The sequence below is a fragment of the Neoarius graeffei genome, chromosome 10, assembly GCF_027579695.1.
Source record: "Neoarius graeffei isolate fNeoGra1 chromosome 10, fNeoGra1.pri, whole genome shotgun sequence".
In the NCBI taxonomy this organism is placed as follows: Eukaryota; Metazoa; Chordata; class Actinopteri; order Siluriformes; family Ariidae; genus Neoarius; species Neoarius graeffei.
Window position 1 is genome coordinate 89,852,098 of NC_083578.1, and position 19,433 is coordinate 89,871,530.

The 19,433-nt window shown below is 41.4% G+C and overlaps 1 protein-coding gene across 1 annotated transcript; it reads left to right on the forward strand.

Moving 5' to 3' along the window:
• Positions 1–431: 431 nt before the first annotated feature.
• zgc:153738 (uncharacterized protein LOC558115 homolog) lies at positions 432–17,082 on the forward strand. Its single transcript, XM_060932758.1, has 18 exons — positions 432–803; positions 1,777–1,896; positions 1,985–2,176; positions 2,459–2,530; positions 3,669–3,874; positions 4,057–4,141; positions 5,341–5,430; positions 5,558–5,633; positions 5,840–5,946; positions 6,069–6,155; positions 6,241–6,302; positions 8,519–8,601; positions 10,150–10,257; positions 11,429–11,628; positions 11,986–12,072; positions 12,148–12,325; positions 14,964–15,202; positions 16,969–17,082. Exons 1-18 carry the CDS (start codon positions 432–434, stop codon positions 17,080–17,082), a joined length of 2,478 nt encoding a protein of 825 aa, XP_060788741.1.
• The last annotated feature ends 2,351 nt before the right edge of the window (positions 17,083–19,433 follow it).

A 19,433-nucleotide genomic window follows, 5' to 3' on the forward strand; every position in this document is an offset into this window, starting at 1 on the left:
ATACTAATTGATAAACTTATAATACTAAATTAAAAAGATAAGGAAAAAAACTTTACTGATAACACTAAATATTGGCGATATATGAAAAATAAGTCAAATTTGAAATTTGAACAATACTATGATACTAATAGAGGAAAAATGATCTGAGACAAAGTGAAGGAATGAAACGATATGATTATCGAACTGATAAACAAAAAGTGTAAATGTAACAGCGATATGTAACAGTTTCTGAAATATGCAAAAAGTCCATCTGACATTATCATCCGAGTGGAACTAGAAGTATTTCAACCTTTACATTATATTTATTAATAAAGTTTTAATAAGTTTATTCCCATGCCTTTATTTAGCTTAATTAACGAATGTTATTTATTAACATAAGCGATTCATGTAGTGAGCAGTTATCTTCAGAAGTTTAACATCCTCTTGCTGTAATGAATGTTAGACGTGTTTACTTAAACACACTTGTGTATTGCAGCACATATAACAACCTCTGGAATGAAGCTCATGAGAAACTGGAGGATCTTCTGCACCAGGAGCTTCCCTCCGAGCCCTTAAAGCCTGAGAAAGACCGTGTGGTGTTCTTCCAGCGCCTCGCCACCCTGTACGTGCACTACATCAGAATCTTCAGGCAGCTGGAGGACGCCTACGATCAGATGGTCCACCCGCAGAAGAGGAGGCTGATCCGGGTCGTACTCGACGGCGTGATCGGACGTGTCATAGAGCTGAAGAACGAGATGGTAGCGAAGGAGTACTCCGAGTATCATTTCATGGATGATGTCATCCAGGATTTGAAAATGACACCTGTGCGTTTGTCATCCCAGTAATGACTCTGTTTGAGAATTTATCATTTATCAGTCTTTTATTAAAGTTGGGTGTAAATGGAAATGCAGCCAAGCTGAACTAAAAATTCTTGCCATATTTACAAAAATTTCCATAATGAATTTGCGCTAGCAGAATTGATTGTTACTCTCACTCAAGAGCTTTCTTCTTCTTCTTCTCAACCAATCATCACCAAATTTCACATGAAGAATACGTCTGGGCTGAATTACATTGCTATGACTTTTGGTGCTGATCTGGATCACTGATCTGGAATGATCCATGAAAAATGGGATTTTTTCAATCACTTATAGCTCTGTCAATTTTCATGATTTTTTCAATCAATCGGTTTTTTTTATTTTGTTCAGGGCGGCAGGGCGCAACTTTTCCTCACTAAGCGTCATTCTCTCTCTTACCATTCCGGATCTATAGGGTACAGTGACCAGACGTCCTGGTTTGTAACAGCTAGCACAAATCACTGTGACTTTAGTCACACTTTCTGTCTAGTGCTGATTTTTTTCTTACTCAATCAACCGTAGAGTGTTCATGGGACTTTTACATTAACCACACCCACAAAACTCTATAAAAAAGCAAAGCAGACATAATTCTGAAACGTCCAGTAACGCAGCTCAGCCACTGCAGCGTGTCAGCTAACACAGGCACACTCTCACTCTTCCTCCTTTTATACAGCATCATTCCTTTTGTCCTGATTGAATGCCGTGACGTATTTATCTTAAGTTACGGATTATTTTGGAATGACGTTCCATCACCTATCAATCACGGTTCACGTTAGTGATTCTCCTTTCATGGAAATTTGTGCAAAATCACCAGCGAACAGGATATGAAAAATTCATGAATTTCACATTTCTTGTATTAATGCTTCTGCAAATTAATTAAATGATTTACCAATTAATTTGTTTGTATACATTGTCAGGATTTTTTACTGTCCTTTTTTTATAGGAGGATCTCGAGATCCCAATCCCGAAGTACTTCCTTAACGAACGGCGTAAAGTGCTGCAGGAGCGAACCGCAGTTCTGTCCAGGATACTGGACCAAAATAAAAAGGAGGAAAAATCAGAAGTGTGTGGAAACTATTCTCATTTGTTCTTCATTTCTCAACAATGATCACATGTTCATGCTGATTCTGAACCTCTCATATTTCTCTTAGCCTGAGGAGACACGCTTCCTGAGTCGGCAGGAGGCCATCAGGATCGTTCAGGTGTCCGAGAGGGCGCGGCAGGGTCGCCTGAGGACAAACATCATGCAGGAGATCCGCAAGGATGCGGAGAGACAGAGGAAGACGAAAGACAAGGATCTCGCTCAAGATGTGTTGGAACAGGCTGCTATTCAAATCCAGAAGGTGATGGAACAGAGCCACGCAAGGTTCACACACAAGATTCCTGAATCAGTTTGAATGAAAAAAATGTACGGTTCAGGCCACGTCCACTTGGGGTTTAATAAATCAGAATACATATCTGAATATTTAGAGAACTAAACAGATCCAGATCCAGAGAGCGGCATTGTGTTACAAACTTAATGCACATGTTTTTCTCACACAGAGAAATTACAGAGTAGAGAGTCTGTCAAATATAAAGTGTGATTTGTAAATAAAAATCTCTGCACTTTATCTCCGTCTCTGCAGGTGTGGAAAGGTTTCATTCAGAGGAAGAGGACGAAGCAGGAGCGTGAAGAGGAGATGATTTTCTTGGGCATGGTGAGCTCAACGGCTGTCATTTCTCTGAGCTGGATTTCTTTATTTTTATTTATTTAAGTCAAATCATTTTATTTCTACAGTGCATTTAAAAACCACAGGCGTTACCCAAGGCACTTTACGCTCGAGGCAAATGCAATTCAATATGTGATAGGCATGAATAAGAAAAAAGGAAGGATAGAAATAATAATGCAAGACTAAAGACATAAAACCAAATAGAATCATAAAAACCAAACACAAGATCATAAAATCAATCAAAAATTGTAAAAAATAAATCATATTTATTTAACCCTTTCATTCAAGGCAGACAGGCAATTTAAAGCTGCTTTTAATAAAACAAAAAAACAAAAAAGATCTAAATCATTTCAGAGCATTGCGTACATTATTATTATTATTATTATTATTATTATTATTATTATTATTATTATTATTATTTGCTGTTATTAGAGCAACATGTTTCTGGTATACAGTAAATTTACAGACTTTCAAGACAAAGTTTAAAAATTGTGCCAGATTTGGTTTAAAAAATATGATTTTGTTAAACCACTGAAACAAGCTGCATCATGCAGCAGTCTGAAATATCACTACATTTTGTTCAATAATGATATTTTTAAAATAATTTTTGATTTTGGTCATAAACATTTTCGGCCTGAATTTTTAATCAGCACACTGGAAGGTTTTCTTTTTTTTTTAAATTTTAGGTATATTTATGATATTCCTACAGATGAACAATCCTTTTAAAAAATATATCTATCTATCTATCTATCTATCTATCTATCTATCTATCTATCTATCTATCTATCTATCTATCTATCTATCTATCTATCTATCTATCTATCTATCTATCTATCTATCTATCTATCTATCTACATGAATGATATTTACGAAAGAGGAAAGAATATTTGCCAAGCAATTTTAAGTAATAAAAAACCCGTTAAAATAATGTAGATTAAAAACAAAACCCCTAAAACCCATTAGCTGATATAATAAATGTTAAAGATGGTAATTACATCATAGATAAGGTGTAATAAAGTGTGTTTTTTTAAATTCCTTATGATAATATAAATGTCCAGTAGAGGTCGCTGTGACCCTGTGTAGTGAGGATGTGGGTTCTCTGGTGCTCGCTCTGTGCTCGCTGTAGGCCATGAAGCCTGGTGAGGCTCAGCCATGCCCCGCTGTAGTCCTGGAGGAAGAGAAGAAAGCGATGAAGAGGAAGAAGCAGCAGGAGCACGAGGAGGATTATCAGAAGGCTCTGATCTCCGTCTCCGAGATGCTGCGAGAGACTGAGGGCCCGGACATGAAGGAAATGATGGAGGCTCAGATTAGACAGTGGTTGATCGAGTGCCTGTGAGTGATTCGATCACACACCAGTTTGGAAAATGAACGTTTGGAACTCTAAAATGTTTTTGTAATGGTTTGACTTGATAATGTAGAAGTCATAAAATAGAAATCTAGAACAAAGTTTGTATGCATTAAACATCTCTCAGGTCACGACATATCCTGTACATAAGGCCTTCTTTTTTGTACAGTGATGCAACGGGTTCCTTTCCTGAATATCCAGATGTGGAAGAAGGTGGCTCAGCTGTTATTTTTGCGAATAAAACACCTGAGCAGGTAAATCAGACATTTACAAATCCTCCAATAAGAATGCAGAGTATTAATACAGTTATTACACATTACAGCCTGGACTTGAGCTGAATAAATGTTATTAAGCGTATACATGAAAGCATGCATTATTATTCTACTACATTCACTGGATATGAGCAATCGCACGCTCTGATTGGCTACTCTACTACTAGGATATCAGCTCATATACCATGAGTAGAGAAAAACAAAATGGTGGAGCGTGTTGCTGAACCAACCGAGGACGGAATAAAAACTCGACTCAAAAACAAAAACCCAAAAAATACAAAAAAAAGCAACAAAATATGGAATAGAAGTATTTGACGGTAAGAATGTATCTTTTTTTATTTTTCAAGAATTATTATTATTATCGCATTTTTCACAAATTGCTCCTGTCATTTCACCGGTTTGTTTATATTCTAAGTGGAAATTATTTTGTCGGACGCTTTGTATAAAGTTTTTTATTTATTGGATTTGCTGAAAATAAAAATGCTCTGTTTCTCAAAATCCAGTGAATGTGGAGAGAATAAAACAGTTATTCCACTCAATCTCGTCGTACATGGATTATAGACAACTCGGTGCTACGCGCCTCGTCAGCTATCAGCTCATGTACGACTCGATTTCAGGGAATAACTGTTAAATATTAGAGGTGTAATGAGTCATCAATTTGGATTGATGAATCATTATAAAAGGAAATGATTGATATGAATTGATGCAACGGTGATAAATTAAATATAATCCGTTATAATTTATTACAGATAGAATATCATCAATTTATAAAACAAAGTCAGTCACACATCGATCGGAGTCTGAATTAAATTGTATCGTATAAAATTCAGTCGTATCTTCAAATATACAGTTGTTGCCTTAAGAATCGACTGATTCAATTGTCATCAAATATTAAATCATTATCATAAGGATCAAAATCATATCATATCAAGGTTTACACTTGTGGTTCATATACAGTGTACATTAATGTATAGAGGATATCACACAGTGACGCGAAGATATGAAGTTAATCTTGGAGTGGTGAACGTACTGTATATATCACGAGTGTGCGAAGTGAACGAGTGAAAATATTTTCAACAAGAGAAGGTAAACTTCATATCTTCGCGCCACCGTGTAATGTTCTGGATATTCTGTGGACACATTATAGCCTAAATATTCTCCGATGTTCTTGTCTGTTGAAGCTGATGGAAGAGCTGGCAGAGAGAGAAGAGGACGAAGACAGCAAAATGCTGAAAGAGAAAGAACAGCAGAAAGGCAAAGCAGAAGAGGAGGTACACATGATCACAAACGTCTCCTCGTCACGTTACAGGAACAACACAAACGCATTATGTTTTTACTCTGTAGTGCACTGCGTAGTCTACAGGGTTTAGTTTGTGATATTTCGTGGCCCGTTTACAGGAACAGGAACCCGGACTGACGTTTCTGCCGTCTGCTTTTCTGTCCGAGCTCCAGAACGACCACAAGACGTTTACAGGTGAGTCTGAATGTCAGGTGTGTTCACGTGGACCACCGAGTCATCAATTTATCATGAATAACATGGTAGCTGGTGTGTATTGTATCTGGTCTACGTTATTATATCTTGGATTTGTTAACGTACTCTGAGAAAGACTGATATACCAGCGTGCGCGTGTGTGTACAGTTCAGTAAGTGTACAGTCTTTCTGTTTGCTCTCATGCCCAGTGGTCTGGCAGGAGCGTGACGAGTTCAAGAACTTCAGCCAAAGACACGACACGGAGCTCGTTAAAGAAGAGAAGAGGAAAGAGCTCGAGGCAGAAATACGACTACAGGTCAAATGAAACGTGTTTTTTTTTTAAAAATGTAGCCCTACGGTAATACTCACATTTTAAGACGTAAATCTGAAGCAGGACCCTGAAACCCTCCTGACACGTCTTTACGCTCGTGTGTTCAGGTGGACGAGTTGATGAGGCAGGAACTCGCTAACTGGAAGTTGGTCATGGAAGGAGGTAAAGGCAGGAAGGACAAGTCTGGAGGAAAGGTCCTGCTCACCTTCTACACGTCTTTCTGTAGAGATCAGCGTTCAGTGATGATACTCAAATGTGTTTGTTTTACTTTACACACAGAAGAAGAAGGGAGCGAAGGGCGGGAAGAAGAAAAAGAAAGAGAAAGACCTAACAGCTGACAGGTGAGTTTGTTCGATGTGCGTCTTACACTCAGTGTTGTTCTGTTGTTGGAAAATAATCAAGCGAGCTGTCTTGGGCCCCTTCTGTTCTCACTCTGTTACCCCTTGGTAGCGTTATTAGAGAACACAATATCAATTTCCATTGCTACGCTGATGACACAATTATATATTTCTATCGAGCCAAATGACCCACATGCCTGACACGCCCTGACCACCTGTTTATCCACAGTCAATAAATGGATGAGGAACAATTTTTTAAAACTCAATCAAGGTAAGATGGAAGTACTCTTAGTTGGTCCTAAAGCCAAAAGGGACGCTCTGTCGAAAAGACTTGGGAATCTTGGTCATCAGGTTAAAGATGAAGTTACAAGCGTGGGTGTAATTCTAGACTCAGGCTCAAGTTTTAATTCACACATTAGCAGAGTGACAAAAACAACATTTTTCCACTTAAGAAATATTGCCAAAGTACGCTCTTTTATAACCGAACCTGATGCCCAGGAACTGATCCATGCTTTTATTACGAGTAGACTGGACTGTTGCAATGCCGTGTTCGCAGGACTCTCTGAAAAGTCTACTGAAAAATTACAGTTAATCCAGAACGCTGCAGCAAGACTTTTTTTTTTTAAAGATATTTTTTGGGGCTTTTTTCACCTTTATTGGATAGGACAGTGTAGAGACAGGAAATGAGCAGGAGAGAGAGATGGGGAGGGATTGGGAAATGACCTCAGGTTGGAATCAAACCCAGGTCCCCGGATTTATGGTATGGCACCTTATCCACCTGAGCCACGACGCCCCTGCACCAAGACTTTTAACAAAAACAAAGAGAAGAGCGCACATTACTCCTGTCCGAGCCACACCCCACTGACTTCCTGTTTCTTTTAGAATTAATTTTAAAGTCCTTCTACTTGTTTATAAAGCTGTAAATGGCATAGCAGCCTCTCACCTCACTCGTCTCCCAACACGAACCCTGAGGTCCTCCACGGCTGGTTTACTAAATGTCCCAATAATCCTCCAAAACAAAATCGCAGAAGCAGCCTTTGTCCACGATGCACCCGAACCGTGGAATACTTTACCAAAAAGTATCAGGGAGGCAAGACGGACTCAGTAAATATCTTTAAACGTCACGTAAAACCATTCCTTTTTAATTTAGCATACAGCTAGTTGTTTCTATATAATTGTATCTTATTTTTATCTTTTTTTTTATTTTTCATTGCAGTAATTACTTTCTTTTCTTTCCTCCATTTTATCAATGTCATCTTTTAAAGATTTTATCATTTTGTCCACTTTATTATTATTAATATTATTAAAGAGTGGTACCGGGCGGCACGGCACGGTGGTGTAGTGGTTAGCGCTGTCGCCTCACAGCAAGAAGGTCCGGGTTCGAGCCCCGTGGCCGGCGAGGGCCTTTCTGTGCGGAGTTTGCATGTTCTCCCCGTGTCCGCGTGGGTTTCCTCTGGGTGCTCCGGTTTCCCCCACAGTCCAAAGACATGCAGGTTAGGTTAACTGGTGACTCTAAATTGAGCGTAGGTGTGAATGTGAGTGTGAATGGTTGTCTGTGTCTATGTGTCAGCCCTGTGATGACCTGGCGACTTGTCCAGGGTGTACCCCGCCTTTCGCCCGTAGTCAGCTGGGATAGGCTCCAGCTCACCCGCAACTCTGTAGGACAGGATAAGCCGCTACAGATAATGGATGGATGGGTAGATAGAGTGGTACCATGAAGCCGAGTTCCTCAAAGTTAACACTCCAAAATGATAATTTTCCCTAATTTCTCCTCAATTTTCATTCCACTTCCACCACTGCAATTATTTAGTAAAGAACATGTACTTTATTTTTTAGCAATTTATTTATAGCTACATTTAATGCTGTAGAAACAAGTTAGCTTGTTCTCAGTTACATTATTGCAGTTATAAACAGTCGTTCCGTCATCAGCCTTTCTTTATTCTCAAAAACGCAGCTTGTCATGTGACCAAGAAACCACAGAGAAGTGTAAACTCCTTTATCTCTGACTGTTACAAAGCACTGACACTGGAGACTCCTTCCGGAAATGTGAAATAAAGACATTTCTCTTTACAGAAAACATAACTGTATTAATGATTACGAACGTTTTTTGGTCCGTTTATGTGGTGCGTCTGTCGTACACGTCCCTGTGAACGAGCTGTTACTATAGAAACGATAGAAAGGGTGTGCGTTTGTCAGACTCAGTATATTTCTCTCTCCAGGAGCTTGGAGTCGCTGTATGAGGAGCTGGTGAAGGAAGGTCTGCTGAAACCAGTGGATAACGTCAAACTATGCGACTTCATAGGTATGAACATCTTAACCCTGCATGTTAGTGTTTAGTGAGTTGTGACGTTTAACACATGACTAATAGTGATGCAAAGGAGTAATAAAGATACTGTGAAATATTTAGTGCTCCATCGTATCATCAGCTTGCATCGACATCGCAAAGTATAATATCTGAGTGAGTGAAGATATCTGGAGTAAAGGAAGATATTTATCTGGTTATGAGATTATTTTACAGAGATGATATTACACAGTGGCATGAAGATATGAAGTTTATCTTTGAGTGGTGAAAATATTTTCAACACAAGAAGATAAACTTCATATCTTCGCACCACCATGTAATGTTCTTTATCTGATATGGACACATCCACATAAAAAAATACACAAGTTAATCAAAAGAATGTTAATTTTGAACTGGTTCACCATTTTGACAACGCAGCGGGAAAACACTGGGAGTGACATCATGAGAGTGAAATATCAGGAATTATTATCCATACGGGACACTTTTTCCATGGAATAAAAACATGTTCTATTCCCTTCTAGCGGGTTTCATTCATTTTGGTTCAATAGCATGCAATATTGTTAGCATATCGCTTATCCTACGTGTATTACATCACTCTACCCAATGGAGAATGAGCGTTGAATATGGTTTACGATATTGCATGGTTGTCAAGACAACATGACGTCACATGTCGGAGACATCAAACTTCCGCACTAGTGAGCGACCGGGACAATTTGTAAACAAACATGGCCGCCAGGTTTGCTTCATTAAATATGGAAGATTTTGAGAGAATTTTGAAAGAGAAAGACGCGTTGAACACCCGAAAGGAATGTGTATGTAGTATAATAATAATAATAATAATAATATTGGCTGGCTTTTTTCATGGTCTATCAGATATATTCCATTCAGCTGCTCGTCTTCAACTTGTTTAGTATCATGCTAGCTGAATGGAATATATCATTCCATATAGACCATGAAAAAAAATTCTCGAGTTTTTCAGCACGAGAAGACAAACTTCATATCTTCAAGCCAACGTGTGATTTTCTTTTTATTATATCGACTCATTCACAAACAGAAAGTCCCCAAATTTATCAAAACATTAATTTATCATCGATTTCCTCACGAGTGACAGATAGAGATTTATGTCACGGTTTTGGTTCTCCACGTCCCGGATGGAGCTCGGATGAATAATACGAGTGGTTTATTTCCCAGTAACACACTCGTGTCTGTGTAATATATTTGTCATGTAAGACTATGAAGCCTGTTTCTAGACTGTTATTAATTTGAAGTTTAAAATTGTTTGATTGTATGGGCAGATCTCTTTGCTTCTTTCTAGAAATAAGCTTGAATATTAGTAGAATTATGGTAATAGAATTAGACAATTTCAAGCTTGAAATGAGTCAAACAGTTTAATAATTTGTTTAATAAACAGAAGAGAAATATTAGTTGGCTCTGCCAGTATTTAAGATAATTTTTATCTTGCTAAAATATCATGGTTTGCACTGTGATGGTCCTTGCTGATCATAAAGCGCTCATCAATTCAATTCTTCTGACATTTCCGTATTCCAGGAGACTACAGCTACCTCGGCACGACCCTGAGGCAGAGCGACATCGAGCCCATGCCTTCATTATCCGACGTGCGCCAAGTTATATCTCTCTGTGCCGTCTTACCACTGGGTACGTCGTTCAGTCCTTTCACAGAGCTGTGTATTTTGCGCTAAATAAAAGATAATCAATCAATCAATCAATCAATCAATCAATCAATCAATCAATCAATCAATCAATCAATCAATCTCTCTCTGTCTGTCTGTCTGTCTGTCTCTCCCCTCTCTCTCGCTCTCTCTCTCCTCTCTCTCTGCCTCTCTCTCCCTCCCCACTCTCTCTCTCTGTCTCCCTCTCTGTCTCTCTCTCCCTCCCCCTCTCTCTCTGTCTCTCCCTCCCTCCCTCTCTCTCTGTCTCTCCCTCTCTGTCTCTCTCTCCCCCCTCTCTCTCTCTGTCTCTCCCTCCCCCCTCTCTCTCTGTCTCTCTCTCCCTCCCCTCTCTTTCTCTCTGTCTCTCCCTCCCCATCTCTCTCTCCCTCTTCCTCCCCCCTCTCTGTCTCTCCCTCCCCCTCTCTCTCTGTCTCTCTCTCCCTCCCCTCTCTCTCTCTCTGTCTCTCCCTCCCCATCTCTCTCTCTCTCTCTCTTCCTCCCCTCTCTCTCTCTGTCTCTCCCTCCCCCCCGTCTCTCTCTCCCTCCCCTCTCTCTCTCTCTCTCTCTCTCTCTCTCTCCCTCCCCTCTCTCTCTCTGTCTCTCTCCCCCTCCCCTCTCTCTCTCTGTCTCTCTCCCCCCTCCCCTCTCTCTCTCTGTCTCTCTCCCCCTCCCCTCTCTCTCTGTCTCTCTCCCCCCCTCCCCTCTCTCTCTCTCTCTCTCTCTCTCCCTCCCCTCTCTCTCTCTGTCTCTCTCCCCCTCCCCTCTCTCTCTCTGTCTCTCTCCCCCTCCCCTCTCTCTCTCTGTCTCTCTCCCCCTCCCCTCTCTCTCTCTGTCTCTCTCCCCCTCCCCTCTCTCTCTCTCTCTCCCCCCTCCCCTCTCTCTCTCTGTCTCTCTCCCCCTCCCCTCTCTCTCTGTCTCTCTCCCCCTCCCCTCTCTCTCTCTCTCTCCCCCCTCCCCTCTCTCTCTCTGTCTCTCTCCCCCCTCCCCTCTCTCTCTCTGTCTCTCTCCCCCCTCCCCCCCCTCTGTCTCTCTCCCCCTCCCCTCTCTCTGTCTCTCTCCCCCTCCCCTCTCTCTCTCTCTCTCTCTCTCTCTCTCCCCCCTCCCCTCTCTCTCTCTGTCTCTCTCCCCCCTCCCCCTCCCCCCTCTCTCTGCTGAAGGCTCCCAGGTGATCCATGAGAAAGCCCCTCTCGTAAAGGCCATGCTCCTGGTGGGGCCTTCAGGAGTGGGGAAGAAGATGCTCGTCCATGCTATCTGTCAGGAAGCAGGAGCTAACCTGTTTGACCTTTCCCCTTTGAACCTGGCGGGGAAGTATCCAGGCAAGCGTGGGCTCCAGATGATGCTGCACATGGTGTTTAAGGTGAAGCTCCTGTGTCTTGGATAAGTGAGCAAGAAAAACTAACACGGAAGTAAAAAGTGTGTTTGAAAAGTGATTCCTCTGAATTTCTCTCACCAAAAACTATCACAAACACAACCAACGTCCTCATCTCCAGAGTTACGCTAAACCATTTCATTTCCATCCCAGGCTAGGCTAGTTAGTTAGCGATACTCGCTATTACCTGGTCAGAGCGTTGTTATGGTCACAGTGTTTATTTTATTCTCATGAACACAAAAAGAGACTTCTTTTTTATCCTATGTATCTGAAACAAATGAAGGACTTCCATAAGGAGCAGAACTGGGAATTGGTGTGATTTTGGGAATTTCCTGTCCTCTCCAGGTTGCCAAATTAATGCAGCCATCTGTGGTGTGGATCGGAGATACTGAAAAAATGTTTTATAAGAAAGTACCAAAGGATGAGAAAGAGGTAACAGTTTGGAATTGGTACTTATTTTACTGAATACAATTTTTTTAATTAAAATGCTTGCTTTTTTATTTACAGTTAGATCCAAAGCGGCTAAAGAAAGATCTGCCGAAAATCCTGAAAACGATCAAAGGTCAAGATCGTGTTCTGATCGTTGGGACGACAAACAATCCACTCAAAGCAGACATCAAGGCTATGTGTAAGGTTTACACCAAGATCATCCTCATCCCACGGCCGGACTACACCTCGAGGTTTGGTACGTGATCCAACCAGAATCGATCCAAAACCTTTCTACAACCGCGATTCCAAAAAAGTTGGGACAAAGTACAAATTGTAAATAAAAACGGAATGCAATGATGTGGAAGTTTCAAAATTCCATATTTTATTCAGAATAGAACATAGATGACATATCAAATGTTTAAACTGAGAAAATGTATCATTTAAAGAGAAAAATTAGGTGATTTTAAATTTCATGACAACAACACATCTCAAAAAAGTTGGGACAAGGCCATGTTTCCCACTGTGAGACATCCCCTTTTCTCTTTACAACAGTCTGTAAACGTCTGGGGACTGAGGAGACAAGTTGCTCAAGTTTAGGAATAGGAATGTTAACCCATTCTTGTCTAATGTAGGATTCTAGTCACTCAACTGTCTTAGGTCTTTTTTGTCATATCTTCTGTTTTATGATGCGCCAAATGTTTTCTATGGGTGAAAGATCTGGACTGCAGGCTGGCCAGTTCAGTACCCGGACCCTTCTTCTACGCAGCCATGATGCTGTAATTGATGCAGTATGTGGTTTGGCATTGTCATGTTGGAAAATGCAAGGTCTTCCCTGAAAGAGACGTCGTCTGGGTGGGAGCATATGTTGCTCTAGAACCTGGATATACCTTTCAGCATTGATGGTGTCTTTCCAGATGTGTAAGCTGCCCATGCCACACGCACTAATGCAACCCCATACCATCAGAGATGCAGGCTTCTGAACTGAGCGCCGATAACAACTTGGGTCGTCCTTCTCCTCTTTAGTCCGAATGACACGGCATCCCTGATTTCCATAAAGAACTTCAAATTTTGATTCGTCTGACCACAGAACAGTTTTCCACTTTGCCACAGTCCATTTTAAATGAGCCTTGGCCCAGAGAAGACGTCTGCGCTTCTGGATCATGTTTAGATACGGCTTCTTCTTTGAACTATAGAGTTTTAGCTGGCAACGGCGGATGGCACGGTGAATTGTGTTCACAGATAATGTTCTCTGGAAATATTCTTGAGCCCATTTTGTGATTTCCAATACAGAAGCATGCCTGTATGTGATGCAGTGATGTCTAAGGGCCCGAAGATCACGGGCACCCAGTATGGTTTTCCGGCCTTGACCCTTACGCACAGAGATTCTTCCAGATTCTCTGAATCTTTTGATGATATTATGCACTGTAGATGATGATATGTTCAAACTTTTTGCAATTTTACACTGTCGAACTCCTTTCTGATATTGCTCCACTATTTGTCGGCGCAGAATTAGGGGGATTGGTGATCCTCTTCCCATCTTTACTTCTGAGAGCCGCTGCCACTCCAAGATGCTCTTTTTATACCCAGTCATGTTAATGACCTATTGCCAATTGACCTAATGAGTTGCAATTTGGTCCTCCAGCTGTTCCTTTTTTGTACCTTTAACTTTTCCAGCCTCTTATTGCCCCTGTCCCAACTTTTTTGAGATGTGTTGCTGTCATGAAATTTCAAATGAGCCAATATTTGGCATGAAATTTCAAAATGTCTCACTTTCTACATTTGATATGTTGTCTATGTTCTATTGTGAATACAATATCAGTTTTTGAGATTTGTAAATTATTGCATTCCGTTTTTATTTGCAATTTGTACTTTGTCCCAACTTTTTTGGAATCGGGGTTGTATGAATTAGGAAGGAGTACTAATATTTCCTGCACACATTATGCTATGATTATGCTAATTTAGCTTTAATAAGAACAACCACAAGCGTCCAGGACCAGAAATAAATTTTATTTTATAAGATGAATACAGCTGTCAAATCATAGTTTAAACAAGATTCTATCAGTTTATTAATGTATAAAATAAAAAAATGCAATAATCCAGTAGGGATAAGGAGAATATAACACACTCAGTGTCGTGCTATTATAGGAAAGTAATCAGTGACAAAGTGGTGAGATGAAGCGGCGTTATAACAGCATGTCTCAGTGCTTTATTCCTCTTACACCACAGCAGTTTACCAACGTTTACGATTTTCACAATGTATCGTAACATTCTGTTTGTTTATAGTTAAATTTAGTGTTTTGGGGCGTCGATGAAGCGGCTTCGTTCCTGTTCATGGTTACATTACAGCAGCTATCATCAGTCGTTCCCTCACCAGCCTCTCTTTATTCTCTCTTGAAGTAAATAAGATAAAAAACTAAACCAACCAACCAAAAAAACAGCAGCTTGTTACTTATTGTGGCAGCGGGGGCGTGGTCAAGCGTCGGTCTGTGAATGGAGGGCGGAGTCAGGGAAGGTAAGTGGCAGAATCACTGCACCTGATGTGAGTTAACCTGTGTTTGTGTGTCTTCCCCAGTGACTCGCACAATAACAGTGGCCGGTATGAGCGCCAGCCTCATTGAGGCTATTTTTTAATCTGTTGAATGAGCTGTTGCTATGGAAATGATAACGTATTAGAGTGAGCGCATTAATTTTAATATCAACCTGCACTACTGTCCGAGCTGCTTATATAGAAATTTAATCAACACCTTCTGACCAATCAGAGTCCAGGATTCAACAGCGCTGTGGTGTAATGAGTAATAATCAGTAAAACTTCATATCAGTCCTGCAGTTGTTTTTAAAAGAGCGTTTTGAGTTTGAGTTCATCACTTCCATTGGTGCTGTGTGTCATTCTGCAGTCATGTGGAAGGAACTGATCCGGAGGAACGGCGGTGTTGTGACCAGCGCCCTGGACCTCAGCTCCTTGGCTAAGATCTCAGACGGATACACGCAGGGTCACATGGTGCATGTGGTGAAGGAGATCCTGACGGAGAAGCGAATTCAGGAGCTCGCGAAATGCCCGCTGACCACCGAAGAGTTCGTCTCGCCTCTCGCCAAGATCGACCCTGTGTTCCAGAACGAAGAGGAAGCCCTCAAAGTAAGGCAACGATGAGATAATCATGGATGGATGAATCATTTATAGATCCCTTTAATGAAGAGCTACGAATAAAAGGACACACTGAGTGGCCACTTTATTAGGTGTACTGATTTAGTAAACAAAATAACCCTGTCTATACACTACCGTTCCAAAGTTTGGGGTCACCCAGACAATTTTGTGTTTTCCATGAAAAGTCACACTTTTATTTACCACCATAAGTTGTAAAATGAATAGAAAATATAGTCAAGACATTTTTCTGGCCATTTTGAGCATTTAATCGACCCCACAAATGTGATGCTCCAGAAACTCAATCTGCTCAAAGGAAGGTCAGTTTTATAGCTTCTCTAAAGAGCTCAACTGTTTTCAGCTGTGCTAACATGATTGTACAAGGGTTTTCTAATCATCCATTAGCCTTCTGAGGCAATGAGCAAACACATTGTACCATTAGAACACTGGAGTGAGAGTTGCTGGAAATGGGCCTCTATACACCTATGGAGATATTGCACCAAAAACCAGACATTTGCAGCTAGAATAGTCATTTAGCACATTAGCAATGTATAGAGTGGATTTCTGATTAGTTTAAAGTGATCTTCATTGAAAAGAACAGTGCTTTTCTTTCAAAAATAAGGACATTTCAAAGTGACCCCAAACTTTTGAACGGTAGTGTATGTGTAAGAAAGACGTCGAGATAGAATAAATATTTTAAAAATCAGGATATACAATATAGTTCACAGAGACTGCACTGGAATGTGTGATGTAGTGAATGATAATAGACCCCACCCCGTCTCCCTGCCCTGCCCCGTCTCAACCCAGGATTTCCTCAAGGCTATTTATTTGGCTAGTGCCTTAAAAGAGCTCTACTTTGAACCTTTAATACCTTATAGAAAATTTCCCCATTGAGACAAACCAGAGTAGCTAATTCAAACGTCAAAATCAAAGTCCTTCTTGTGGCAGGACCCGGTCTTCCCAGGAAGTCTCCTGTCCCAGTACTAACCAGGCCCTTAAGGCACACTGGGCAGCGCCAAGCTCCGCTTCTATAGCCCTCAGCCTCTCGCCTATACAGCTAGGGTTACAGTGGGGAGATAGCTCTCTGGAAACCACGAGAGTTTGACTCCCCACTCACATCTGCATTGCAGCGTGTCTTGCCGGACAGCAGTAGGTACCATTTTTATGATGGTCTTTGGTATGATCTGACTGCGAGTAGAACTTACGATCTCCTGATCGAGAGGCAGACACGCTAACCACTAGGTCAGCTCATGGTATAGAGAAGCTAGTTGAAAGATCTCATCTCATTATCTGTAGCTGCTTTATCCTGTTCTACAGGGTCACAGGCGAGCTGGAGCCTATCCCAGCTGACTACGGGCGAAAAGCGGGGTACACCCTGGACAAGTCGCCAGGTCATCACAGGGCTGACACATAGACACAGACAACCATTCACACTCACATTCACACCTACGCTCAATTTAGAGTCACCAGTTAACCTAACCTGCATGTCTTTGGACTGTGGGGGAAACCGGAGCACCCGGAGGAAACCCACGCGGACACGGGGAGAACATGCAAACTCCACACAGAAAGGCCCTCGCCGGCCCCGGGGCTCGAACCCGGACGTTCTTGCTGTGAGGCGACAGCGCTAACCACTACACCACCGTGCCGCCCTAGTTGAAAGATGTTAAAATAAAAACAGTTCTCAGTAGCGCACTCAGACGCTCAGAACAGACAGTACAGCTTGTTTTGTAACTCGGACACCTGACGTGTTTTTTCCACAGAGCTGGTATGCGAAGACTCCTCTAGGTAAGAAGAGGGCCGCGTTAGCGATGGACGGAGAGGAAGACGGAGCAGCTAAAGGAGGCAAAGATGACAAGAAGAAAGGAAAGAAGTAACTCAGACATCAACTCGACCAACAGCTGTGTCACATTCCTCGATGCTTAATGTCTGTGAAGGTTTCAGTCATCCGGGTCATCGTAAACTGTCGGTGCTAAAGAAGGCAACTGGACTTGCTTGAAATCCTTGAAGACATTTCACCTCTCATTCAAAAGGCTTATGGATGACTGAGAGGGTCAACGACTCTCCTTAGGGTTGCTTTTGGTCCACTAGAGGATAAATACCTGGAACTCCCACTAGTCAGATAGAACTGAAGAAGCCTTTCGGATGAGAGGTGAAACGTCTTCAAGGATTTCAAGCAAGTCCAGTTGCCTTCTTTAGCACCTGCGGTTCTCAATGCTTAACGCATGGCCACTTTACTCTGGAGTGATGTGAAATGTAAAGTTTGCGCAGAAATGAGTGTCCACATTTCTGACAGGTTCTGTGAGATGTCCATTATACAGTAATTATCAGACTAAAAGAAAATCCCAAGTAAGAGAACTTGATAACTCTAACAAGCAATGGGAAATATCTGAAGAATGTTATTTTAAAAAATTATTCATGTCATTTTGCATTTAAAGATGAAAGAGGTGAGATTTTGGAATTCTCTAATAAAAAATGCTCTTGCAACGGACTTGTGGAAGATGTTGTGATGGTGTTGGCTGGACTTCTCCTTCCTGTGGATTAACCTACAACACATTCAGTAAGAATTCAGTCCGCTAAATAGGATGTCTGAATTGTGTAGAATCCACTGATGTACTAACATACTATATAATACAGTGGTTTGGGACATGACTCAAATCAGAAGGTAGATTGAGATCTGACACTGTTATAGTGGTCTTCCAAGTATTACTGAGGTGTTATGAGAAAACAAACAAACAAACAAACCTCACATACCACTTTTCGACCAACCTTTTCTTGAATCAGTTCCATTCAGGATTCTTTGAAGTTTTGAGCAGAACCGTTGTAATCAGGGATGCGTCATGAATGGAGGGCGTGGCACAAGATGGTTGTCCATTGCTGCTCTCTGCTTCCTCTCCAAACTAATGACACGCCCACTGATGACATGACAGATTGCGCTAGAAAAACCAGCTATATTTTGGTTCCAGCTGGTTCCAACTTTTCAGGTTCTGAACCAATGAATTTTACCAAACATACCCAGAGCAGCCTGGGGAGGAGTTGGGGGTTAGGTACCTTGCTCAAGGGCACTTCAGCCATTTCTGTTGGTCCAGGGAATCAAACCAGTGACCTTTTGCTTCTCTAACCATTAGGCCATTAGCTTGCTAGCACAATGTTTTGCATTTCTGAATGAATTTTTTTCACTCGATTCACTGATACTCTGATACTGAATTTACAAGCACACTCTGCATCCATAAATAACCATCAGGTACACATGAAGCAAAAAGGCTTGCTTGTTTTTTGAAACCTACACCAGAGCTTGGAGCTACACATAGTGGTGAAGAGCTGGTATGTGACTCGGGATAGTTTCAAGGTCGGCTAATAGGAGAAGGGGATTTGGGGCCTCGGTGAGAGCCGCAGCTCTGTGATTGGTCTTGGGTGAAGCTGTGAAACTGAGACACTCCTCTTAGATGGGGATTTAAGAGATTATCTCAGCAACAAATGGACAGGGACAGTGTTCACAGCTCACAAATACAGATATATGTGTGTGTTTCTGTCGTGTTTGCTCTCTGAACTTCGTCACTGTTACCAATAACAAAAGCACTAACTTTTGTGTGCCATTCCATTTGGTGAGAAACATGACACTAATTGATTTGATGCCCTAAAGCTCAGGAATTCTGTGCTCCCCGTCGCATGCCGATGGTGTCATGAGAAGCACTGCTTGGATTTGGATTTGCGCAATCTCTGCTTATATTTAGACCAGAATAGTGATGGCTGGACCTTTAAATGTCCAGGCGGATGATTTATTTCCATCACATCTGGAGATGATTCTGTTCCTGCATACACACTCGGTATGGCACCTGTCATCATGGAGCAAAGAAACAGGACCATAGGACATGTGAAACTCATAACAACGTCCAGCAAACATGTTCAAACACATTCAGCTGTTTTGTCAAGTTGTCATTTCGCTGGTCCTCAGCATGCTGTTATTTTTAATGTGGCGAGGGACTTAATGGTTTTCTGTTTTCTTTACATTATTTAACGAAGACTTCAGGGGTGGCTTTCCCAAAAGCCTCTTAACACTAAGAGCATCTTTAACTGCCTCTTAAGATCCATTGTTAAGCTAGCGTGGTTTTCCTGAACAACATCATAGCCAAAGTAGTACTTTAATTTGCTCTTACTGGACGATGGACCTGGATCACTTTTTCACAACAAAGAGCGTCTCTTCGTAGCCGAATACACAGACCGCGCC

What these genes read in the sequence shown, in the direction of transcription:
- zgc:153738 (XM_060932758.1), top strand. Translation starts at nt 432, where the DNA reads ATGAATGTTAGACGTGTTTACTTAAACACACTTGTGTATTGCAGCACA. An exon ending in CGACCACAAGACGTTTACAG is followed by an intron (nt 5,634 to 5,839) that starts GTGAGTCTGAAT and finishes TCTCATGCCCAG; the next exon opens with TGGTCTGGCAGGAGCGTGAC. An exon ending in GGACTACACCTCGAGGTTTG is followed by an intron (nt 12,326 to 14,963) that starts GTACGTGATCCA and finishes GTCATTCTGCAG; the next exon opens with TCATGTGGAAGGAACTGATC.